The following is a 26,736-nucleotide window of genomic DNA, read 5'->3' on the forward strand; positions in this document are numbered from 1 at the left end:
ATGCCACTCTGCATAGCCTTGTGGGAGATCCTGACAACAGATGTCAGCCTATTTGTCTTGGGGGGGGGGGTGTCATTGCAACAGGTACTCAGTTCAAGGGTGATGGACCGTCTCCCAGAGGAAATGGCCAATAAATCAACTGGAGCTGAGAGTGATCTGCCTGTCATTATGTGTGCTGGAGAAATTCCTGAACGGCAAGGCCTTCAGGGTCTTATCAGACTATGGCACAGTGGTGGCATATATCAACTGTCAGGGAGGCACCAGAAGTGCTCAGTTATGACTGGAGGCCCAATTGTTATTCCGTTGGGCAGAGACTCACCTGCTAGCAATCTCAGCAGCACATGTAGTGGAAATAGAGAATGTGTAGGCCTACTTTCTCAACCAGCAGACTCTGGACCCAGAGGAGTGGGTGTTGTCTTGGAAAGCCTTCAACTGCATTGTGAGTCATTGGGGATGCCTGTCAGTTGACCCGATGGCTTTGGCAATAAACAAGAAAGTAGATTGCTTCTTCAGCTGAAGATATGAGCCAGGAAGTGCCAGTTTAGATGCCTTAGTTCATTTGTGGCTAGACAAAGAGTTCCTGTACATGTTTCCTTCATGGCCCATGATAGGCCAAGTCATGCACAGAATAGCAAGCCATCCTGGGCTGATTATCCTGGTGGATCTGTGTTGGGCATGTCACCTGTTGTATGCAGATCTGACACAACTCCAGAGGGACAAGGGTCTCCAACTGGCAATCCATCTGGACCTCGTGTTGCAGGGTCCAGTTCCCATAGAGAATCCGGAATGCTTTGTGCTTATAGCATGGCTCTTGAGCATGCAAGGGATACTCAGAGGTGGTTATTTCCACACTCCCCCAAAGTCAAAAAGCCAGCAATGATAATACCTTATGTTAAGGCTTGGAAGATATTTCAGCTTTGGTGCGATAAAGACAATGTAGAGCCCTTTAGGGCTCCAATTTTGGTGATCTTAGCTTTTCTGCAAGCTGGACTAGAGAAAGGTCTGATGGTTGGCTTACTCAAGAAGCAGGTGGCAGGCCTTTCCTACTTCAGAGCCCGAGTAGAACGCAGTTCTCTGACTTCTCACCCAGACGTAGCCAGATTTTGAAGGGGGTGCTCAGGCTGCATCCTCCAGTTCAACTACCCTTTCTGTCATGGAATCTTAACATTGTCTTACAGGGCCTCAGGATCTCACTGTAAAGGCAGTATTCCTACATAAGATACATAACATAAGCAATGCCTCTGCCGGGTCAGACCTGAGGTCCATCGTGCCCAGCAGTCTGCTCACGCGACGGCCCAACAGGTCCAGGACCTGCATAATAATCCTCTATCTATACCCCTCTATCCCCTTTTCCAACAGGAAATTGTCTAGTCCTTTCTTAAACCCCAGTACTGTACTCTGCCCTATTACATCCTCTGGAAGCGCATTCCAAGTGTCCACCACCCGCTGAGTAAAGAAAAACTTCCTAGCATTTGTTTTGAATCTATCCCCTTCCAATTTTTCCGAATGCCCTCTTGTTCTTTTATGTTTTGACAGTTTGAAGAATCTGTCTCTCTCCACTCTCTCTATGCCCTTCATGATCTTGTAGGTCTCTATCATGTCTCCTCTGAGTCTCCGCTTTTCCAGGGAGAAGAGCTCCAGCTTCTCCAGTCTTTCTGTGTATGAAAGGTTTTCCATGCCCTTAATCATTCGTGTCGCTCTCCTCTGGACCCTCTCAAGTATTGCCATATCCTTCTTAAGGTGCGGTGACCAATACTGAACACAGTACTCCAGGTGCGGGCACACCATTGCCCGATACAACGGCAGGATGACTTCTTTTGTTCTGGTCGTAATACCATTTTTAATAATACCCAACATTCTGTTTGCCTTCTTCGCGGCTGCTGCACATTGTGCCGTTGACTTCATTGTTGTATCCACCAGTACACCCAAATCTCTTTCAAGGTTACTTCCCTCTAATACTAATCCCCCCATTTGGTAGCTGAACATCGGGTTCTTTCTCCCTATAGCATGACCTTGCATTTCCCTACATTGAATTTCATCTGCCATTTATTCGCCCACTCCTCCAGTTTGCTTAGGTCCCTTTGTAGGTCCTCACACTCTTCCGTAGTTCTGACCCTTCTACAGAGTTTAGTGTCATCCGCAAATTTTATAACTTCACATTTCGTCCCCGTTTCCAGGTCATTAATAAATACATTGAACAGCAGCGGTCCAAGTACAGACCCCTGTGGAACTCCGCTCGTGACTTTCCTCCAGCCCGAGTAGTGACCCTTCACTCCAACCCTCTGTCTCCTGCCTGCCAACCAGTGTTTGACCCATCTGTGTACGTCCCCTTCCACCCCGTGGTTCCACAGCTTCCTAAGTAACCGCTCATGGGGTACCTTGTCAAAGGCCTTTTGGAAGTCAAGGTAAATGATGTCTACAGGTTCCCCTTTGTCCAACTGGCTGTTTACCCCCTCAAAGAAGTGCAGTAAGTTTGTTTGGCACGATCTTCCCTTGCAGAAGCCATGTTGGCTCGCTTTTCATCAGCCCATTTTTTTCGATGTGCTCACAGATGCTGTCCTTTATCAGTGCTTCTACCATCTTGCCTGGAACCGATGTCAAACTTACCGGCCTATAGTTTCCCGGGTCTCCTCTTGACCCCTTTTTAAAGATAGGTGTAACATTTGCTATCTTCCAGTCCTCCGGAATCTCTCCAGTTTTCAAGGATAGGTTGCAAACTCGTTGGAGTATTCCCGCTATCTCATTTCTTAGTTCTTTTAGTACCCTAGGGTGGATTCCGTCTGGGCATGGTGATTTGTCGCTTTTCAATCTATCTATCTGTTGGAGGACATCCTCATGGCTCACCTCTATTGCCGACAGTTTTTCTTCTTGATCACCATGGAAGATCACGTCGGGTTCCGGTACATTGGATGTGTCCTCGCTTGTGAAGACTGACGAGAAGAATTTGTTTAACCTGTCAGCTACCTCTTTTTGCTCCTTTATCACTCCCTTTTTATCTCCGTCATCCAACGGTCCTACTTCCTCCCTCGCCGGTTTCTTCCCCTTAACATATCTAAAGAATGATTTGAAGTTTTTTGCCTCCCTGGCCAATCTCACTTCGTATTCTCTTTTCGCTCTCCTAACCACTTGGTGACATTCTCTTTGGCATTCTCCTAGTTGCTATCAGCAAGAAGATGAAGGTGAGGGCAACGTCGGAATGGGGCAGATAGAAGGGAGAGGACATACCGGGCCGAGGAAGCCCTCTGAACCTGCTCAGTTTTTTAAAGTGGAACAGGGGATGGGGTTCAGAGAAGTGCCAGACTGGGAGTGGTGGAAGGAGAAGGAAAAGAACTTATGGGGCCGGCAACAGGAGAGAAAGAGAGAGAGATGATGGGCAATGATATGGAGGAAAAGAAGAGAAAAAGAGAAAAGTTGGACATGGGGTAGTGTGGAGGAAGGGGGAGATACTTGAAAGGAGGACATTTGGTAAGAGCAAGGGAAAGATAGTGGACCTGCTAGTGGTGCAGAAGGAGGGAGAGATATGGGATGGGGGTGGTGCAGACAAAAGGAAGAGATGGCAGATCTGGGGGTGAGGAAAGGAGGAAGGGAAGGTGGGAAGAGAAAAGGAGAGAAATCTCTAATAATCACTTTTCAGCAGCTAAGCACAAAAACAAAAAGGAAGAAAACAAAACAGCCTGAAATTGGTTTCTAGCCACTAAAAGTCAAGCTGCCCCTATTATCTCAGTCCATGCAGCTTTTGGGGTTCAAAAAACCCTCCAAGTCCAGGAAACCCTAGGCATCAGGGTAGGCCCTAAAGCCCCCCCCCCCCCCCCACACCTGTGGTCTGGCTTTTCTCTCTCTCTCTCTCTCTCTCTCTCTCTCTTTTACTTCTATGGCTTCAAATACAGCTGTGCTTCATTCCAAGGCACTTCAAGAAATTATACCCCCTGACTATTCCCCAACTGACCAGCTTGGAGTCCTGGACAGGGAAATGAGGAACCTAAACCAGCCTCTTGATAATGATGGCCCTTTTCCTCCCCGATTCTTATTTCCAGTCGTCAGGACTCCCCAGTTCCTATTTCCAGTCCAGTCAGGACTCTGAATCACCTTCAAAGTTTTCTAAAGTGGCCCATCCCCCTTTCCCTCATACTCTCAAAGCAATAAAGGGATTCTGGCTTTCTTATAACTAGTTTATCAGCCCCCCCCCCCCCCCCCCACAGTCATTCTAGAAACATTCTCAAGTACTATAATTATTGCTCACACATTTTGACCATCATAAATTGTTTGAAACTTTATCATAACTTCCCCACAGACTTTCATTCACCCATCCAGTCCTCATCCACCTTTACTTCTTTGGGGTCCCAATCCATCTCAGGATTACTGAACATATCAGTATAATCCTGACCTACTTCCATAGGTATCTCCTCCCCCTCTGAGCAAATGGATTCCCCTCTGCTAGGAAAAATTTCACAAGCCTTCTGCCCAGGCTGTTTCCCAACTTCCTCTAACCTTTGTCTTAGAGCAGGATTTCTAAGTGCTCTGGTATGGTGCAGCTTGAATTGTGGGTCTGCCAGGCAGAGGGGCTGGAGCATAGATAGTTCCCTGCTGTGCATTCTCTGCTTTCCCCAGGCATTCTCTGCTGTCCTTCCTGATTGCCTTCTGCTGAGAACAGCTGAGTTCAATTTATCACCTGTGCCTTCTGGTTTACTCTATCTCCCCAGACACTCTGGAACTTCTAAGTCCCTCCCCTTTCTTTAACCCTTGCTGTGTCCGCCTGCCTACAAAGAACCTTTGCCTGAGTGCTGGAGTTAGCTTTTAGGAAGGAATTATAGGGATGGAACAAAATTCATGCCTTTCTCTACAGTGCCCTCCCTTTAGGTAACCTGCCTGCCCTCCTTTAAGACTGGGCACAGGTATGTTTTTCTTCCTGGCTTGGCTGGAACCAGTGTCAGGGGCTTCCCTGCCACTATATATATATTAATCACTACTATAGGACTTGTGTGTATCACAAATTTCCCTTATCCTATAAAGGACGCCTCAGCCCCACCACTCCACCGCTATGTTAATTCTTGCTTGCGGGAAGAATTACGTGGCACTTCATCATTGGCTGTACCTTTATATTTTTTTTCATTTTTAATGCTGTGTATTTCTTAATATTTTTCTATCTTTATATTTCACTTAATACATAAAGTTCTCTAAAAATTTGTCTGTGTACTTAGCTTTTCCATCAGCCAACGCCTGGGAGTCTGACCCGACATGACATGTTTTGCACCCGAAGTGCTGTATCAAGGGTCTCCCTGTGAAACAGTGGAAAGGAACTTGTTAAGTACCATTCACAACAACTTCACTCATAGGATAGAGGTATGGCCAATGAGAGGTAGGGGGGAGGAAACAGCTGATTGAGAAGGGAGGGATATTTAAACCCCGAGGTTAGACGCCGCGGCCATCTTTTTCTCTCATAGTTACTGTAGAGTCGGATGACACGCACGCTCTCGGTGAGTTATTAATATTCATGAATAAAAGGGGTTAAGATAAGCTTTAAGACGTGGGGGAGGTTGTTGTGAATGGTACTTAACAAGTTCCTTTCCACTGTTTCACAGGGAGACCCTTGATACAGCACTTCGGGTGCGAAACATTACATTACATTACATTACATTAGTGATTTCTATTCCGCCATTACCTTGCGGTTCAAGGCGGATTACATTCCAACTAAAAAAAACAGGAATTACATACAAATTAAAAGGAGTTGAATAAGCGATGACATTGAATTTTTTGAGGTAATAAACATTGGATAAAGAGTTACCAAAGGGAATTGGAGGTCTTTAGGAGGTAAGAATATGGTGAGATTATGGGTTTTAGATAGCATTTGATAGGTAAAAGTGTTGTTAAGAGTAAGGGGTTTTAAGAGTGGGTGTGGTTAGGACTGTTTCAGGGCTTTCTTGAAGAGTATAGTTTTTATTTGTTTTCTGAAAATCTTGTAGTCTGGGGTGGTTAACAGTAGGTTGGAGATTTGGTTATCCATTCTTGCAGCTTGAGTGGCTAGGAGGCCGTCGTATTGTTTTGACCGTTTTACTTCCTTGATCGGGGGAGGTGTGAAAGGGGAGTGCGTTTTTCTATGTCTGGTTGAGGTTGCTTGGATGAGGCGATTGTTTAGGTAGGCTGGGCTGTTTCCATTTAGGGTTTTGAATATCATGCAGTAGAATTTAAATAATATTCTTTCTTGGATTGGTAGCCAGTGTGAGTTGATGTAGGCTTCTGTGATATGATCATGTTTCCTCAGTGAGTAGATGAGTCTCAGAGCAGTATTTTGGATTGTTTGTAGTTGCTTGGTCATCGTGGCAGGGCAGGGGAGGTAGAGGATGTTGCAGTAGTCTAGCAATCCTAGGATTAGGGATTGCACTATGAGCTGGAATTGTGATCTTTCAAAGAATTTCCGGACTTGTCTCAGGTTTCTCATTATTGCAAAGGATTTCTGTATGGTTTTATTTATTTGCAGTTGCATAGTGCAGCATCTGTCTATTGTCATGTCATGTCAGGTCAGACTCCCAGGCGTTGGCTGATGGAAGAGCTAAGTACACAGACAAATTTTTAGAGAACTTTATTTATTAAGTGAAATATAAAGATAGAAAAATATTAAGAAATACACAGCATTAAAAATGAAAAAAAATATAAAGGTACAGCCAATGATGAAGTGCCACGTAATTCTTCCCGCAAGCAAGAATTAACATAGCGGTGGAGTGGTGGGGCTGAGGCGTCCTTTATAGGATAAGGGAAATTTGTGATACACACAAGTCCTATAGTAGTGATTGCTATATACATTTGAGGGGACTTGAAAGATTTATTTAAGACAGTGCCATAGGACTATAGGACTATATATATATATTGGCAGGAAAAAGCACACAGTCAGCAAAGTGCCTAATGTGCAGGCTGAGCCAAGCACTGTCACTAAAGAGAAGCCCAGTAAGAATGTCACTCAGGTTAAACATGAGATGTCCCTGTAACAAAAGCTCATTTGCCTTCAAGTGAGAAGCCTATGAGTCAGTGGTTAATTTCAAAGCCTACTTCTCCTGGTAAATGGAAATCCCAGAGAGGGGGTGGGGTGGAAAAAATTATACCTAAGAACACACCGGGGTAAGTTTTATTCAAAGCAGGCGGGCTAGTTAAGGAACAGCCAATGAGAACTCTAGCTATCCCTGTAGGTGTAAATAAACAGACAAGAGAACAGAAGCTAGGGAGGAATAGCTCCATTCCTAACCATAGCTTCATTCCGGATACAGCACCGAAGTCTCAAGGCAGAAGCCTATTGTCCTCAGGCTACTGGAGGAACCAAAGCTAACCCAAGATTTCTGGCAAGCAAACTTTCCAAACTCAGCTCTATAGAAAGGTCTGGCCAGAATTTAACCCAAGCAGCAGGTGGGCAAGATATATACCTAGTTTCTTTAACTAGGGAAAGTGATATTTATCCAGAGTGTGATATGTGCATGAGTGAAAGGGATATTATACAAAAAGTTTGTTGGGGGATGAATAAATGCAATGGGGCCAAGGGCTTTAAATTTGAATTCGAATAATCTGGGACTGTACTGTGCTAAATCCTACTGAAATAAACACTTTATCTCTGATTTCTTGTTGCTTTATTTTATTATTTGTTATGTTAAAGTTCAATACCCATTATTTGTATTTGTATTTGACCAAATAATCATTATCATTCTTTGTATTCAGCAAAGTAGTAAATATGCTGTTCAGTGCAACTCTAAACCTACTCACATAATGAGATAAACCATCTCTTGTCAATTATTCAATCTGGACACATGGGGATGCTAAACTGAGAGAAAGGCATTGCTGATCTCCTCTCTCTTTCTCTGCTGGTTGAATCTGCTAAAAGAATTTTGTTTGTGCAGTACAAACTTAAGCATATGTTTTGCAAAGACTTTCATATCTCAGAAGTCAGCCAAAGTTGTTGAAGGATATCTGCTCTTCTGATAAGTACACTTGAACTCGGACTTGGTCAAACTCAAATCCAGAGGTTTTTGAAAAATAGATCGTCAGTCACTGTTTGACGTATGTTTATTAATTAAAACTAAACTCTCTTAATAAAAGTAAGAATCCTTACTGAAACTCCTAAAATAGGCCAACGATTACTATAAGCAGAGAAAGAAGCTCGACTAGAGATGAAGACTTTAATTCTCAAGAACCCAGAGTTAACCTCCAGAGCAAATCTTGATGGTTAAACTCATAATTGGGCTATCATCGATTGTAGTCTTATTTTCTCTATGAGCTTTATAAATTTAAATTTATTTTATATTTTTTTAAATTTTTAATAATTATGTTGTCAGAAAAGAATTATTTATGCTGTAAAAGTGTGGTACTTAGCTCGGGTTAAAGAGTACGCCCGGCCAGTTCCTCACACTAAATTCGCCGTGACGGAAGATCTCCATTTCGCTCTAATGAAACTGTTAAGAGCTTCTTCAGAACAGCAAGTTGTTATAACTTCAATTGATTGCTGGATTTTAGTTTTTTAGTTCACAGTTTTTGCTCCCGACTGGGTGGTTTTCTTAAATAATGTACTCTGGGTTCTTGAGAATTAAAGTTTTCATCTCTAGTCGAGCTTCTTTCTCTGCTTATAGTAATTGTTGGCCTATTTTAGGAGTTTTATTAATTAAAAGCTATTTACTTATTTTGGTATGATTAAATATTTCTTTAGTAAAGGTGGCAACCATTTTTATTTTTTGTGTCATCTTTTTGTCTCCACAAATATGATAACCTTAAACTGGGTGGATTTGATGAGCTTTGATGTCTTTATCCTTGTAAGCCTGCCAGGGCAGATAGGGAAAATACTTAAGAGTATCTGCTAAAAAAACAATTGTACACTGCCCTGAACTTCTCCAAGATAGGGCAGTATATCAAATGTTAATAAATATTAAAAAACAACAACCCGTAAATATATTCAAGGCTTCTATATTTATATACACACTTTCAGCCAGATAATAATTCACTTAGCTGGACAGGATTGACTTAGGTGTGCAAACACTTGTTTTACATGAATAAAGTTCACACACCTCTCTTTGAAGATTTACCTTCTGATGATCAACAAAAAATTTGATTTTGACAAAGACAAGCATAAATAATATTCTCACATATTGGTGACATTATAAGATGGAGCCCGGTGCAGACCCTGTCAAGTATAGTATCGTATCCCTTTAAATCATGCCACTCGACACATGAGCGAGGGACCATCAGTCTCTAGTTTTCCGTGAAGCAGAGAGGTTGCTCTGTCAATCTCTCCTCAGTGCATCAGACCTTTTTTGGCTCCTTCCCTCATGGGGATTTTCTTATTTTACTTCATAGTTTGTCATTTTTTTTTCCATTCTATTTTTCATTTTAAATCATTTTGTAAAATATTTTTTGAGCTTATGGTTTTGTGGCCTCCATGGCCTTTTTTTGGCCGAGGAGAGTCGATTGTTTTGCTTACATTAAGTAGCTCCCCATGCTATTTTAGCCTTTTCATCTTGCATTGGCCATTTTTCCCTCTATGGCAAAAAGGATGCAAAATGGCTTTAAAAAAAACAACTTTTTTTTATTCTTTATTCATTTTTAAAACTTTCAATAAGTGCAACATAAAATACAATCACTTTACACTTTAATATCACTTAATATTCCATCAAAGTCTAATTCACATCAAATATCCCTCCCCCCCTTATACCCAACAATTATTCTTACGCATAAGAAAACATAAAATATCCGCACCCTCCCTCCCCACCCTGGAAGTGTATGAACAAAGGGAAAAAAATAATACTCATTCTGTACAATATTTTGTTAATGGCTCCTAAACATCCCTAAATTTCTTAAAATGCCCCTGCTCTGTATGGCTATTGCCCGCTCCATTTTAAAGATGTGGCATAACAAATTCCACCAAAAATTATATTTCAGCCGATCCCAATTTTTCCAATTTTTCATAATTTGTTGTATGACAACCCCTTTCATAATGAGCAAAAGTTTATTATTATTAGCAGAAATTTGGCTCTTAGTTCTCATTGATGTACCAAATAATACCGTATCATACGATAATGACACCGGATTCTCCAGTAAGTTATTCATTTGACTCCAAATGGAGTTCCAAAAGTGAAGTATCAATACACAATAGAATAGTAAATGATCTAATGTCCCAGCTTCGAGATGACAGTGGCTTTTTTTAAGTTCAATCTTTATTAAGTATTTAATACCAAAATGAAAGGTGCTGTCTGATAACAGAATTACAAAAATGGGCATAAAAGCAAGCACCAACGAAAACAGAACTCTACAAATTATACTAAGCATAGTTCCAAATGATGCCAAATGGCTTTAAGAAGTGTATTCGGTGCAATAGGATCTTTTTCAGGCTCTGACCCTCATAATTGGAATGTTCAGTGTGTGGGTCTTGAGTACCAGGTTATTCAGTGTGATCTCTGTTTGTTTATTTAACAGAGATCCCTTAAAGCCCACAGAATCCAGTGTACTAAACTTTTTGGATTTGCATCAGTATCGTCTTTGAGCATGGCAAAGAGCTTGGCACCAGACGCAAAACCTGCATTGGCATCAACATTGACATCAAGCATGGTAGGGAACTCGACACCAGACACAGAATCTATATTGGCATCTGCTTCAGCATTCAGAGCATTTAGCATCAAACTCAGTCAATACACCATGCATCAAGAGACCAGAAGTGTAAGAAACCTAGGAACCATCGCCATGGTTCGTCTTCCAGGCACAATGCTGACACCTCCCCTGCATTGGAGTCTGACATCAGACGGGTGTCAATGCTACATTGATCATTATCTGACTCATTGACTGCCTTTTGGATTTTCAAGGTCTCCTACACCTTGATAGGCTATACCACAATTGACTTCCCAGCCTGCACCAAAGCCTTCCCTCCAGGAGGAGATCCAGGCTATACTCTAAGACTAAAGGATACATCAGAGCATTGGTCATGGGAAAGGTCCCTCACTCTGGCTCTGCGTCACAGTCAGGAGTAGCACAAATTTGACCAATGCATATGTTGACATGTGTTGGTTAAATTTGGTCAAATTTGTGCTACTCCTGACTGTACTTGCTTTGATTTAGCATAGTACAGTCCCAGATTATGTTGACATTGGCAGAGAAGGTCTCCCCTGGGTCACATAATAGACCCCTGCCTCAATGCTTATATTTGCAGAGCCAATGCTCTAGCTTAGTGTTTCTCAACTTCTTCAAGCCAAGTACCCCTTAAGTCTAACAAGTATCTGAGTCCCTCTGCCAAGCTCCACCCTAGACCTGCCCAAGCTCCGCCCCGATCCCGCTTCCATAATCCCATAATAACAGTACTAATTGTAATGCAATTTCTTCCATTTCATTTTTAATATACACACAATATAATCTTATTAACAATGCATAATGGTAACCAAAAAATTAAACTACACAGAGCACTCTGTACGCAGAGAAAATGTTAATCATCATTTATATTCTGTTCTTTTCAAAGAGGTCAGGGCAGACTACTTTAAAATATGCAATGTCACCTCAGTAACAGCCGAGAAAAATAGACAAATACAGTATAGTGCAAAATATAGACAGCAGATATAAATTCTCAAAACTGACACATTTCGATCAATAAATTAAAAAAAAAATTTTTCCCTACCTTTATTGTCTGGTGATTTTATTTTTCTAATCATCCTTTCTCAGTCTCTGGTTGCACTTCCTTCTGAATGTGCTCTTAACTGTCCTCCTCCTTTTACAAAAGTGCAGTAGAAGTTTATAGTGCTACTCAGGCACTCATAGGAATTCTATGAGCATCGGAGCAGCGCAGAGCATTCAGCACGCCAGCTAGCGTTAAAACCACTTCCACGCTTTTGTAAAAGGGAGGAACGGGGGGGGGGGGGAGGAGGTTCCAGGGCCTTCATATCCATTGACAGTTTTTCTCTCCTAAAATCTGCCTTTAACGTGCTCACTAAACCGATTCCAGCTGGTTTAGCGTGCATGACATATATTTTAGCGGCATATTATCAAAGCAACTTACCGAGGTCTTTTCCGAGTTTTCTAGCAGTCTCCAATACTGCCATACAAATGTAGTACAACGAGGTCATTAATATTAAAATGATCACTCCAAGCGATTCTCTATAATTGCTGAGTGATTCTCTAACCTCGATGTGCCACATTTGCAGCCAAACTTTACTGACAGGTCTGAGCTATCGTTGTTATACTTTCTGACTAGTGCGCGAGCGCCAGTGGCGTACCAAGGGGGGGGGGGGGGCGGGAGGGGCGGTCCGCCCCGGGTGCCAGCCCTGAAGGGGTGCTCCCGGCCTTGCCGTTCTGTCCCCCCACACCACCGAAGGACCGCTCGCCCCACTGACCTTCCTGCACCACCTGTGAAGCAGCAAGCAGCAGGATCGCGAGGTCAGCTATCCCTGAGCTGCTTGGGCGCTGCTTCCTGCGCCGCGGTCCCGCCCCTCCTCTGACAGGAAGCAGCGCAGGGATAGCTGACGTCGCGATCCTGCAGCGGCTGCTTCATAGGTGGTGCAGGAAGGTCAGTGGGGCGAGCGGTCCTTCGGGGGGGGGGGTGGTGGTGGTGGTGGTGGGGACTGAACGGCAAGGCCGAGAGCATAGGTAGTGCTGCTTCATAGGTGGTGCGGGGAGGCCAGGGGGGCGAGCGGTCCTTCGGGGTGGGGCGGATGGACAGGCAGGCAGGCCTTCAAGGGGGGGGACAGGCCTTCGGGGGGGGTGTGCAGACCTTCAAAGGGGAGGGACAGGCCTTCAAGGGGGGGGCAGGCAGGCCTTCAAGGGGGGACAGGTCTACAAGGGGGGACAGGCCTACAAGGGGGTGGGCAGGCCTACAAGGGGGTGGGACAGGCCTTCAGGGGGGGTGCAGGACTTCGGGGGGGTGCAGGCCTTCAAGGGGGGGACAGGCCTTCAAGGGGGGACAGGCCTTCAAGGGGGGGGACAGGCCTACAAGGGGGTGGGACAGGCCTACAAAGGGGTGGGACAGGCCTTCAGGGGGGTGCAGGCCTTCAAGGGGGGGACAGGCCTTCAAGGGGGGACAGGCCTACAAGGGGGTGGGACAGGCCTACAAAGGGGTGGGACAGGCCTTCAGGGGGGTGCAGGCCTTCGGGGGGTGCAGACATTCAAGTGGGGGACAGGCCTTCAAGGGGGGGACAGGCCTACAAGGGGGTGGGACAGGCCTTCAGGGGGGGGTGCAGGCCTTCAGGGGGGTGCAGGACTTCGGGGGGGTGCAGGCCTTCAAGGGGGGGGGACAGGCCTTCAAGGGGGGGACAGGCCTACAAGGGGGGGACAGGCCTACAAGGAGGTGGGACAGGCCTTCAAGGGGGGGACAGGCCTTCAGGGGGGTGCAGGCCTTCGGGGGGGTGCAGACCTTCAAGGAGGGGACAGGCCTTCAAGGGGGGGACAGGCAGGCAGGTCTTCAAGGTGGGGGGACAGGCCTACAAGGGGGAGGGACAGGCCTTCAAGGGGGGGGGCAGGCCTACAAGGGGGTGGGACATGCCTTCAAGGGGGGTGCAGGCCTTCAAGGGGGGACAGGCAGACCTTTAAGGGGGGACAGGCCTTTGGGGGGACCCTGGTTTAGAAGTACACAGAGGGAAGGGGGTGTTCAAAGAGACGTGCATATGCCAAACTTTGGGGGGGGGGGTGAAGAAATAATGGGTCTGAAAATAGAGGAGAGGGAGAGAAATGATGGACCATGGGATTTAGGGAGGGAAGGAACTGAAAGGGAGAGAAATTGGACACAAGGGATGGTGTGGAGGAGGGATAGAGATACTGGATAGGAGGGTAATTGGGAAAAGAAAGGGAGAGATGGTGGACTCTGGGGTGGTGGGGAAGGAGGGAGAGATGCCGGATGAAAGGGTAGTTAAGAAAAGGTGGATCTGTGGAGGGAGATGAAAAAAAGGAAAGATACCAGACTTCCTGGGGAGGGAAGGGAAATGGAAAGGGAGGACAGAGTTGGCAGATGGATGGTTAGCACGCAGAAAGAAGAAAGAAGGAGACCCTGGCAAGCAAGTTATCAGAAGAAAACCAGAGCCTTGGACCAACAAGATTTGAAATATAACCAGACAACAAAAGGTAGAAAAATTAATTTTATTTTCTGTTTTGTGATTATAATATGTCAGATTTGAAATGTATATCCTGACAGAGCTGGTGTTGGACTGCAAACGTGAGCTAGGATTTAACAGAGAGAGGAAAAGTCCTTTTTGTTTCTTTATTTTATTTACACCACAGCGCCAGTGTGGTTAGGAGAAGCCAAAGGGGGTGAAAAAGCTATAAAACCCACCAGGAGTTTTGAAAAAAATCACCCAACTGGGCAGGAAAATCGAATTGAAAAACCAATTCAATAGGCTGAATCGAATCGAAATTTTTTTTCCTGAATCTGGCAGCATTAGTTTGCGCTACTGTCTTAGACTTTAGGACCTGGGATTGGGGAGAGATGGCATCCTCAGTACTTTATAATGCAAGTGAAACGAGGATTTGGTCAGACTTTTGAAGGGTCTGCAGAAAAAAAAATATTGTATAGGCCGGGGACATGAAACAGCAGGAAATGGGAACTTTTCTTCCTTCTATTTTTGTGAATGGAAAGGCTGAGGATATCAGAGAGTTCAGTTAAAATATGTGCTTTATAAGAAAATATAATAATGTGTTTTATAAAGTTTATAGCATAGCTGGCCTACCCAGTGAGGTGTTTCTAGTGGTGGTGGTGGCAGCGTGTCAATGTGTTGAGAGGAAGAGATGGTCTGGGAAATTATGCTGAGCAAATTTCCACCCCCCAGTTAGTCCACTGCACTCAACTGGTTCACACACTGAGTGGGTCATTGGGTGTTGTGTTGGGATCTCTTCCAGTGGTTTATCAGTATCTCCTTCTGGTCCAAGGAAGGAAACTTTGTTATCCTTAGCATTGACCTACAGAATATGTTTGTAACAGCGCTGCTTGTGTGGCATTAGGCTATGTAGTGATCGAAAGAAAAAAAAACAGACCTTTGCACATTTTTGCACTATATGGTGGGTGTATGAGGAGATTCACATTTCCTGCACAGCTAAGTCCATGTGAAGTTACCTTGTGCTGTATTTGACATCTAGCAAAGTCTCTGTTTGAAAGGAAAGATCTAAACTTAAAAATGAAGTGGCCAGAAGTTATGGTAAAAGCAGATAGTGTAGCTGGTTTTAAGAAAGATTTGGACAAATTCCTGGAGGAAAAGTCCATAATCTGTTATTAAGACATGGGGAAAGTGTCTGCTTGCTCTGGATCGGTAGCATGGAATGCTGCTACTCTTTGGGTTTTGACCAGGTATTAGTGTCCTGGATTGGCTACCATGAGAATGGGCTACTGGGCATGATGGACCATTGGTCTGACCCAGTTAGGCTATTCTTATGTTATGTTCTCATCTGTAGGGGCCTTTGTTTTCACTTCTTATTTTAATGTATTTTTTTTCTGGGAACTTATCAGTGTTTTTTATAATGGGAACAAAAATGGAAGAGAATTAATGTGTGTGGGATGAGGGGGTAACTAATTTCTTCAGCTAAATAATTCAATCCACTTCAAACAGACATAGGAGAACTCACGCACCATTCACACACCCTCCAACCAAAAACGTCAAAAGGAAAAAAACTGTTCGACAACCTCCTAGCCATTCGAGCTGCAACACTCGACCCCCAACCCTACAACCAATTGACATCGACCACATATTGCAAAACCTTCAAAAAGAAATAAAAACCCTTCTATTCAAAAAACACATAAAACCGAACTAACACAATCAGAACTGTCCCAAGCATCACCTGCAACTACTCCATATGTACTTCTGATGTCATGACAATTCAGACATAATTTATGTTATGTTATGTTATGTTTGGAATATAAGAAAATTTTCACTGCCTGTTTCTATTCTGACCATTTATTCCGTTTCATGGTCATTACAAAAAATATTTTTTTACATGGGGGGGGGGGGTTGTCAAAAAATGATGGGCCCCGGGTGCCACATACCCTAGGTACGCCACTGGCGAGCGCTAATTGGATCAGGCACTGGCAGGAAAGTCAGGTTTGACAGCTCAGACCCCACCATCACACAAATTAAAATAATAATTAAAAAAAACGAATTGAAGTTTGGCAGGAAAGATGCCCAATCTCTCTTGCCACATCGCACAATCACCCAACACTGCTACCCCCCCTACACACACACACACAAATTAAAATAATAATTAAAAAAACAACCCAACTTGAAGTCCAGCAGGAAAAATGTCCACTCTCTCTTGCCGCGTCACACAATCATCCGACACTAATAACCCCACCTCCGCAGCAGGAGAGATGCTCACACCCTCCTGCCGCCAAGCAACCACCCTCCCCCCCACCGACACCTCCCCGGCAGTGGGAAAGATGCCCATTTCCTCTCACCACCGACGTCAAGCAATTCCCATCGACACCTCTCCTCAGCAGTGGTAGAGATGCCTACTCCATCCCGCCGCAAGTTAACTCCCCGCCCAACACCCCCATGCCTCTGGCCCCTGCCCTTTCCCCCTTAACCATAAGAAAGGCCTTAAACAACCTGGGTCAATCCCAGGGCATCCCAGAGTACACTGGGAAAGGGTAGGCCTGCCATTCTGAAGAAGCGAGCCTGCTGGCCGGAGGAAGTTCGCATCCCTCTAGTTAGCCATCATAAGTACGGTAAGGAGGAGGGGGTGGGGGGGTAATCATAGGCACGGGGGGATTTGCATGGCAGTAGGAGGGAGTAGGCATCTCTCCCGCTGCCTGGGGTGTGTTGCTAGGCAACGGGAGGGAGTGGGCATTTCTCCCGCTGCTTGGGGGGTGTTGGGGGGTGCTTTGCTTAGTGGCAGGAGAGAGTGGGTATCTCTCCCGCTGCTGGGTAGGGTTCGGGGTGTTGTTGCTTGGTGGTGGGAGGGAGCGATGGGCACATGAAGATTTATCGAATCTTCGTTACTCTCCACCAACCTCATTTGCATGAGCGTTGTTTGGAGAATGACTCGCTTTTAAAAAATCACTACAATAACAGCTGCGATAGCGGCCCGTTGGTTTTTAACGCAGAATTTGACAAGGGGAAGGCACATTGGAGACAGAGAGAATGCTAGGGAAACAGAAATGAGATAATGGATGCTATGAGGAGTGCGGCAAGGGAGACCTTATCTTCTCCCCCATCTCTGCTCTCATTTTCCAATTCAGGAGTGAAGCCTCAAGTGCTTACCTTGTCCTTGTCCACTCTCAGAAAAGCCTTCACTGGTGCATATGTGCTGTAATAGAAAAGAAAAACATCACATCATGAGATATACCAAAGTATTTTATATCCCTCAGTTTATCTTCAGAGCTGCCAAGGGGGCCAACCCATTCAGTGGGAGATTCAGGGTTGGCCCATTGCTCCGCCCCCAGTGCAGCTGATTAGTGGCCAGAGGCAAAAGGAACAGACTCATGGGGAGATAACATTTTATGAAGGTTCCCTGCAGCGGCACGGGAAGATTGCTCAGCAGGAGATTGTGCCTCATGTGAGGAGTTAACCTGATCTACTAAAGTGGGAGGCTTGGCGGGTCTGTATCCTGTTAAACATCCATATCTACCAGCTTCCATGTTATCAAGGGAGAGGGCAGTAGATTAAAGGTTAGCTCTATGTATTAATCTGAAAAATAAGAGTGGATTTTATTTAGTTGAAGGTTATTTTTTTTACTGTAAACATTTAAAAGAGGCTTTGTCTGCCTCCAGCGTAATTTTTCCTCACCCAACACCATTTCAGAAACACTTATTTCCCTGATAAAGCCCAGGGAAAAGGGCATACTATGAGGGTAATGCTAATGAAGAGAGGACATTTATTAGCTACAAAGAGCATTATTTGAGCATTAATGAAAAGGACACTTCATGTTTTTTGCTACTCCTTAAAAATCATCTTATTAACCTCTTTATTAATGGCCTTCATAATCTCCACTCCTGTATCTGCCTCAAGGCTCTGTGTCTGGATATCTGCTTGTCTGAAATAACTAAGTATCAGTTAATTAAATGATTGTTATGATACCCCACCTACTGTATGTTCCCTCGAAGGTGAGTGCATGAGCAATCGTTCACAGTTGTTACGCTGTTGCTCACTTTCAGTGGTCAGAAGGCAAGGAAGGAGATTGCTGTCACTCAAACCTTTGCCAATCAGCAAGTGAAAAGGCCTGCATGTTCATGCCAATCAGCACAGCGTGAAGGTGGAGACTTGACAGCTAAATATCTCCTATAGCTACCTTACTAGGTCAGCAGTTTATTAGGTTTATTGGGTGAGAATCTTGGTGATATCACAGAGGTGCTGGCTGTGATTGGTGGGTTTGAAGCATCTGCTCTCGGCGCAGTGTGAACTGCTCATTTTTAAGCTTGAGTTTCTGCCTCCATTCTTGCATGTTTTTCCCGGGTTATCCTGTGGGTCTGATGCTTTGTGACATTGGAAAAGTGATGTAAAAAGAGGCCTTTGAGTGACTAAGTCCTTGAAGCCAGAGCTCTCTATTCCATCTTTCGGCCCTCTGATGTTTTCCTAGACTTTGTTCAGTGCTGGGGTTTGATCAAGGGAAACATGCTGGGCCTTTAGGCTTCGGCTCCTGAGGCTTTCCTGTATGTGCCAGGGAGGGCCCCAGTTTCTATCTGGACTGTTGATCAGTTCTATAATTGACCTTATTTTATTGCTGTGTTCCCCAGGTATGGTCTTCAAGGGTAGTATTGTTGTGATTATTTGATAGTCTCTTCCTTATCTTGCTGATATTGGGTTGCACCAGTTTTGGTGGCCAATTTATTTTCTACAGGTCCATGGGGTAGATATGGAGACCCCTGCTACCCCTAGCATTGCCAAATGCTAATCTTTGTATATCTCAATTTGAGGCAAAATGACTATATTCTTCTCAGCGGTTTTGTTTCATTAAAGCATGGCTTTAATTTACTGATGATGTTTTGTTTTAATTTAGAATGACTCTACAGTATATGAATGCTCTTTAGAAATTACAATTTGGGGAAATTTCAAAAAGTATAACCTATTTTTTTTTTCATTTTTTAAAAACATACAATAAGTGAAATACAGAGTAAATTAATTATTTTACAATATAGACATTACTTAAAATTCTCAAAAATTCATACTTATTAATACCCTCCCCTCACCCACCAAAACTTTTCCAACCATTTTCCAACCTTATTTACCTCCCATCCCTCTCCCCCCCCACCCAGGATGTGCATATTATCTTATGACAAAGCATAACTACAGAGATTCTACAAAGGACGTCAATGGGTCCCAAATTAATTTAAAATTTTCATTATTCCCTAATATGGCACCATTCATTTTCTCATATTTATATATTAGGGAGGGGGTTAAATTTTATGCATTACTGTTAAATATGAAAGAAATTCAAGTGATGTACTTAATTTCAATTGTCAATTTATTGATACACTTGTTGTAAGATGTAAAAATGAATAAAGATTATTAAAAAAAAAAAAAGTATAACCTATAACTTTTCAAACATTGCTGAGAATTTAGTTGCCTGAGATTACAAGAGGTCTCCCCCTAAATGGAAACGTTCCTGTTTAGGAGCTAGAAGACTAGTTTTTACCTCAGCTGAGCAAAAGGTTTCTCTCTTTAACTAGAACTGGAAAGTCTTTGAGCCTGAAGCTCATATACAAGAGAATCTTTGAAAAGATCTCCTTCCCTGACATTCAAGGTCTGAACATAGAGGTGAACATAAGAACATAAGAATTGCCACTTCTGGATAAGACCAGTGGTCCATCGTGCCCAGCAGTCCACTCACGTGGCAGCCCTCTGGTCAAAGACCAGTGCCCTAATTGAGACTAGCCCTACCTGCGTACGTTCTGGTTCAGCAGGAACTTGTCTAACTTTGTCTTGAATCCCTGGAGGGTATTTTCCCCTATGACAGACTCCGGAAGAGCGCTCTACCACTCTCTGGGTGAAGAAGAACTTCCTTACGTTTGTACAGAATCTATCCCCTTTCAACTTTAGAGAGTGCCCTCTCGTTCTCCCTACCTTGGAGAGGGTGAACAACCTGCGCATATCTACTAAGTCTATTCCCTTCAGTACCTTGAATGTCTCAATCTCCCCTCTCAATCTCCTCTGTTTGAGGGAGAAGAGGCCCAGTTTCTCTAATCTTTCGCTGTATGGCAGCTCCTCCAGCCCCTTAACCATCTTAGGTGAATATGCATGTTTTACATTTGTACATTTTTATTCTATACAGACTCCTGATGCATTCTGAGGCAACATATTTTTAATTTTGTTATATTAGTTTAGTTAATTTTTCAATACTTATCATCTATATTATTACAAGGCAATATAATGAAAATTTTGTAGCTCATGTCAAGCAGGTCCTCTGCTTATGCAGAAAAATTTTTGCATATGTCTAGTTGGTCCTTAGAGGGAACACAGTACCCCATAATAATATCATTCAAACTGCTCCCAGAGGCTTTTCTTTTAAAATATGTGTACAGTATTTCCACCCAGATTACACAGGTTTCTTTAAAGCCCTGGCCCCAGAATACAATGGTATTCCAGACATGGCTGGATTTATTTATAATTGAAATCTAGTGCTATCAAAATAAGGCCCCCTTTTATGAAGCCATGTTAGGCTTTTTTATCGCCTGCCGTGGCAGTGTTAGCTTTGACGATCATAGAATTTCTATGAGCGCTGTCGCCTGGTCGTCCCCGCTAAGAACAATGCGGTGACCCACCACCAGGCGGCATTAAATACTAGGCCTGCCTCTCAATAGGGAGAAGGCCCTACAGGCAGTGATGGCTAATAAGGTTTGCCAAAGCACCTTTACAGACCACACAGAAAAGCTCACAAAAGTCACTAAGGCAAGGTTTTAATTGTTGAAACAAAAGTAGACTTTTATTATGCAGTCTTTGCAAAAGACAAAATCAATCTCCAAAACAGAGCAAAAAGGTATAACGGAGAATATACAGTGCACAAGAATAAAATAATGCAGCACTTGAAACAAACACCAAAACAATAGGCAGGTATAGATAATGGCTGCCTGCTCGCATTCAGTGGATCTTTGGCTTTCTTCAGCCTGGTTGGATGTCACGCCCAGATTCTGCTTAGGCCTTGTTTCCAGGATATCAGGAGGCTCACAAGAGAGGAGAAAAATAACCTTGAGTACCGGTAAGTTCCACATACAAACACCCCTTCACTGGTTCATTTATCAGCACTGCTACATAAGTATTGCTCAGGTAAGCCCCACACAGTGTGTATGGTGCAGCATAGGTTTCACAGTTCAGTAAAGTCTTTCAATTCATCCCAGCCAAAAAAGGAGAAAAAAAAACAACATCCATGAAACAAAACACAGTTCAAGATGATTGTTCTCAGGTGAGAGCAATAAAGGTTTCCTGCACTCTTCCTTTGCAATGAGGCAAGCAAAAAGAAAAAAGAATCCCTTCTCCCTACTCTGGCTCGGCCCAAAATTAGCTCACCTGCCCGCCCTCTTCACCCTACCCACAGGCCCTGCTCTACACCTTGAGTTCTCAAGCAAGGTCCTCGGCATCACTATCGACTCCTCCCTTTCCCTCAACGATCACCTGAATTCCTTGGCAAAATCTTGTTTTTTCAGCCTCCACATGCTGAGGATAGTTAGATCCTATTTTCACCAAAAGCATTTCACCGTCCTTGTACAATCCATCATCCTATCCAAACTCGATTATTGTAATGCCATCTACTTATGCCTAACGAAAAAAAGTCTTCGCAGACTCCAGCTTATCCAGAACACTGCGGCCAAGCTGATTTTTGCCAAACGCAAATATGACCACGTCTCCCCACTATTTACCAATCTTCACTGGCTCCCAGTACTTTCCAGAATTCATTTCAAATGCTCCTGCCTGGCTTTCAAGATCATTCACGGCATCCTTCCGCCCCTAATCCCTCTATCCTTCCTCGCCCCGACACCAACTACCGCCAGATCAGCCCACAGACATAAACTATCCTTCCCCTCCCTACACGGCATCCTCCACGCAGGTAAACTGGGTAGAACCCTCCTCTCCAAAATCACGGGCCTCTGGAACGATCTCACTGTCCCGCTGCGGAACCTGGGCTCCCTCCAACTATTCCGAAAACAACTGAAAACCTGGCTTTTCTCTAGCTTATAACATCTCCTTTCTTGATTATATCCCCTCTTTTTATGCTTTGTAAACTCCTTCTGTTCTCTCTTCCTATTTTTTTACGCTTTGTAAACCGTGTCGAGCTCAACATCCGTGGAGAAGATGCGGTATATAAACTTAAGGCTTAGTTTAGTTTAGTTTCTCCACGAAAGGAAAAAAAAAAACCCAATAAGCAGGGTTCATTCAGCTAATGTCCATATCTTCATTCAGCTCACCTTGTACAGCTACTTTTTCATACACTTCCATGCATTCCTCAGGAGTAGGCCAGGTTGACTGAGTGGGCAGTCCAGTTTCCTCCAGTTCCATTAACTCCTCACCAGGACTGGATCTGGGCTGAGCTCTGTTCCACCTTCTGGTCCGCTCCTCTGGCGCCTTCTGCTGGGCTGGTTTCCATCCACCTTCCTGAGCCTCCCCCTTCCCTGTCTGAGGCTCTGGCTTATATTGTGGCAAGCCATGCCTAAGGTGACCATACGTCCCGTTTTCAACGGGACAGTCCTGTTTTCGGTCCGACCGTCCCATTGTCCCGACCCACTGCTTCGGGACACCAAAAATGTCCCGTTTTCAGGGACAGCGTCCTGAAGCTGTGCGCGGGGCACCAGGACAGCCGATCACTTTCCCTCCTTACCGCCTCCTTGCCGTCAATTTTGACGTCGGAGAGGAAGTTGGGGCCAGTCAGGCAGGGATTGGCTGGCCCCGAACTTCCTCTCTGATGCCAAAATTGACATCGGGAAGAAGTCAAGAAGCAGCGGCGGCGGTCCAGCGTTTCAATCGGTGCAGCAGGGAGGCAGACTGGAAGGCGGCAGCAGTACATGGACGGGCAAGCAGGGGGATTGAATCCGCGGGGGGGGGGGGGGAGTGTTAATCGCGGAGGGGGGGGGTTGAATCTGCCGGGGGGGATGAATCTGCGGGGGGGGGGGTTGAATCAGGCACTGGAGAGAGGGAAGGAAGTAGGCAGGCAGGCTGGCTTCGGGGGGAGGGACAAAGGCAAGAGAAGACATAGGAAGGAGGCACTGGGGGGCACTAGGGACACAAGACAGGCACTGGGGGCATTATGGACATGGGAAGGAGGCATTGGGGGCACTATGGACATGGGAAGTAGGCACTGGGGGCACTAAGGACACAGGACAGGCACTGGGGGCATTATGGACATGGGAAAGAGGCATTGGGGGCACTATAGAAACATAGAAACATAGAAAAAGACGGCAGAAAAGGGCTATAGCCCACCAAGTCTGCCCATTCCAATTATCCGCCCCCCAGAGTTCACTCCCCTAGAGATCCCACGTGAATGTCCCATTTCTTCTTAAAATCCGTCACGCTGCTGGCCTTAATCACCTGCAATGGGAGTCTATTCCAATGATCCACCACTCTCTCGGTGAAGAAGTACTTTCTGGAGTCGCTACGAAATTTCCCTCCCCTGATTTTCATCGGATGCCCTCTGGTGTTTGAGGGTCCCATGAGACAGAAGAGATCATCTTCCAACTCGATGCGTCCCGTGATGTACTTATATGTTTCAATCATGTCTCCCCGTTCTCTTCTTTCCTCAAGTGAGTACAGCCGCAACTTTTTTAGTCTTTCTTCATACGTGAGATCCTTGAGCCCCAAGACCATCCTTATCGCCATTCGTTGAACCGACTCGATTCTTAGTATGTCTTTACGGTAGTGTGGTCTCCAGAACTGAACACAGTACTCTAAGTGAGGCCTCACCATGGATCTGTATAACGGCATCATTACTTGAGGTCTCCTGCTGACAAAACCTCTGCGGATGCAACCCATCATCTGTCTTGCCCTGGAGGAAGCCTTCTCCACTTGATTGGCAGCCTTCATATCCTCACTAATAATCACCCCTAGATCGCGTTCTGCGGTGGTCTTAACCAATGTTTCCCCATTCAGTACATAAGTTCTACGCGGATTACTCTTGCCCAGGTGCATTATCTTGCATTTTTTAGCATTGAAGCCTAGCTGCCAAGTAGTTGACCATCTTTCCAGCAGTAGTAGATCATGTGTCATATTGTCAGGTAATACGCTTTTGCCTACTATGTTGCAAAGTTTGGCGTCGTCAGCAAACAGTGCAACCCTTCCTTTAAGTCCTTGCGTCATATCTCTTATGAATAAATTGAATAAAATCGGAACCCAGGACTGAGCCCTGCGGCACCCCACTGATCACATCCGACGCCTTGGATGGGATACCGTTCACCACCACCCTTTGAAGTCTACCGCTCAGCCAATCCCCAACCCAAGTAGTTAGAGTGTCTCCCAACCCCATCGTTTTCAACTTGTTCAATAGCCTTCTGTGTGGGACGCTATCAAATGCTTTACTGAAATCCAAATATACCACATCCAGTGATTCTCCGGCATCCAGTTGTCTAGTAACCCAGTCAAAAAAGTTAATCAGATTAGATTGGCATGATCTACCCTGGGTGAACCCGTGTTGGTGGGGGTCACGTAGGTTATCCTCGTTTAAGATTGTGTCAAGATTCTGTTTAATCAGAGTTTCCATGAGTTTACACACTACAGATGTGAGACTCACTGGTCTGTAGTTTGCCGTCTCTGTCCTGCAGCCCTTTTTGTGGAGTGGAACTACATTAGCTGTTTTCCAGTCCAAGGGGACTCTTCCTGTGCGTAAGGAAAGATTGAAAAGCACAGATAATGGTTCCGCCAGGACTTCGCTCAATTCCCTGAGCACCCTGGGGTGTAGGTTGTCCGGTCCCATGGCCTTGTTTACTTTGAGTCTTGATAGTTCGTTGTAGACGCTACTTGGCGTAAACTCGAAATCCTGAAACGGGTCTTTCTGGTTATCTCCCGTCTGAAGTTGTGGACCAGCTCCTGGTGCTTCACAGGTGAAGACTGAACAGAAGTATTCGTTTAGTAGGTTTGCCTTGGCAGAATCTGATTCTGCAAAGTTACCGTCCGATTGCTTCAGCCGTTCTATCCCAACTTTGTTTCTTTTCCTGTCACTAATATAGCTAAAGAAAGTTTTATCCCCTTTCTTAATATTCCTATGGACATGGGAAGGAGGCACTGGGGGCACTAAGGACACAGGACAGGCACTGGGGGCACTATGGAGATGGGAAGGAGGCATTGGGGGCACTATGGACATGGGAAGGAAGCACTGGGGCACTAAGGACAGAGACACTGGGGGCACTATGCATATTGGAAGGAGGCACTGGGGCACTAAGGACACAGGACAGAGGCACTGGGGGTACTATGGACATGGGAAGGAGGCACTGGGGCTCTAAGGACACAGGACAAAGGCACTGGGGGCACTATGGACATGGGAAGGAGGCACTGGGGGCACTAAGGACATAGGAAGGAAGGAGGGAGGGAATAGAAAGGTACAATTGTTGGGCCTGAGTGCAGAAAGAAAGAAAGAAATGAAAGAAAGGATACACATTTAGAAGGAAACACAACCAGAGACTCATGAAATCACCAGACAGCAAAGGTAGGAAAAATGATTTTATTTTCAATTTAGTGATCAAAACCTGTCAGTTTTGGGAATTTATATCTGCTGTCTATATTTTGCACTATATTTGTCTATTTTTCTATAGTTACTGAGGTGACATTGCATATTTTAAAGTCATTTGCCTTGACATCTTTGAAAACCCCAAATGATAATTAACATTTTCTCTGCGTATAGTGTGCTTACATAGAAACATAGAAATAGACGGCAGATAAGGGCCATGGCCCATCTAGTCTGCCCACCCCAATGACCCTCCCCTACCTTTCTCTGTGAATAGATCCCACGTGTCTATTCCATTTGGCCTTAAAATCAGGCACGCTGCTGGCCTCAATCACCTGAATTGGAAGACTATTCCAGCTTTGTAGTTTTTTTTAATTTTGAGGTTACCATTATGAATTAATATGAAGATATTATGTGTACATGAAAAATGAATGGAAAAAATTTGGGGCGGGATTGGGGGTGGGGCTAGGGCAGGGTTGAGGCGGGGCTAGGGTGGGATTGGGGCGGGACTAGGGCGGGATTGGGGGCAGGACTGACAATTAATAGATGTCCCCTTTTGATGAAAAAAATAAATGGTCACGTTAGCCATGCCCCCAGGCTCTGAGGTATGGGGAATGGGCCAGTACTGCCTTTGGCTCCCCCTTAGGCCATAATGAAAATAGCGGTCAGGGAACCTATGCTGCTTAAAGGCAGTTTTAAAAGGTTTTATTCCTTGCTTGAAATAAACTCCTTTTGCAGGGCTACTTCTCTCATTCTGCACAGAGCTGGCCTCTAAGGTTTCTGTACTGGGATAGGCAGCCTCATAGCTAGGGAAATTCCTCGGATGGAATTTACTACTACCTGAAATATTGTTCTTCCTGCTTTTACCATGGGGCAAGTTGGAAGCAGTGCCGAACTTGCCACAGCGTCAGAGCTAATACCGCCACAGGTAGCAATAAAAAAGCCTAACGTGGCGTCGTAAAAGGGTGGAAAGGGGAGGGGTAATTTTGTTATTTTAAAAATATTTAATAAATACAAGTCCTAAATATGTGTATATAGTGTGCTCAGTGCTCTTTTGTTACATTCAATATTACAGCTCTTTTGTTGAAGCCAATATTGCCTGCATTTTTGTAGCGTGTTCAAGCATTGATCCTGAGTAGAGTGGATTGTTGTAATTCACTCTACCCAGGAGTTGTGAAA

General features: G+C 44.7%; 1 protein-coding gene across 2 annotated transcripts in view; it reads right to left on the reverse strand.

Annotated features, from left to right (window-relative positions):
- The window catches only part of ST3GAL2 (ST3 beta-galactoside alpha-2,3-sialyltransferase 2), a 268,783-nt gene that overhangs the window by 12,241 nt on the left and 229,806 nt on the right, over positions 1-26,736 (reverse strand). For both annotated transcript variants that reach the window (XM_033943538.1, XM_033943539.1), the window contains exon 5: positions 17,181-17,226. In XM_033943538.1, coding sequence (XP_033799429.1) covers positions 17,181-17,226 — 46 coding nt within the window. The remainder of the gene's footprint in view (positions 1-17,180; positions 17,227-26,736) is intronic.

Source organism: Geotrypetes seraphini, chromosome 4 (genome assembly GCF_902459505.1).
Source record: "Geotrypetes seraphini chromosome 4, aGeoSer1.1, whole genome shotgun sequence".
In the NCBI taxonomy this organism is placed as follows: Eukaryota; Metazoa; Chordata; class Amphibia; order Gymnophiona; family Dermophiidae; genus Geotrypetes; species Geotrypetes seraphini.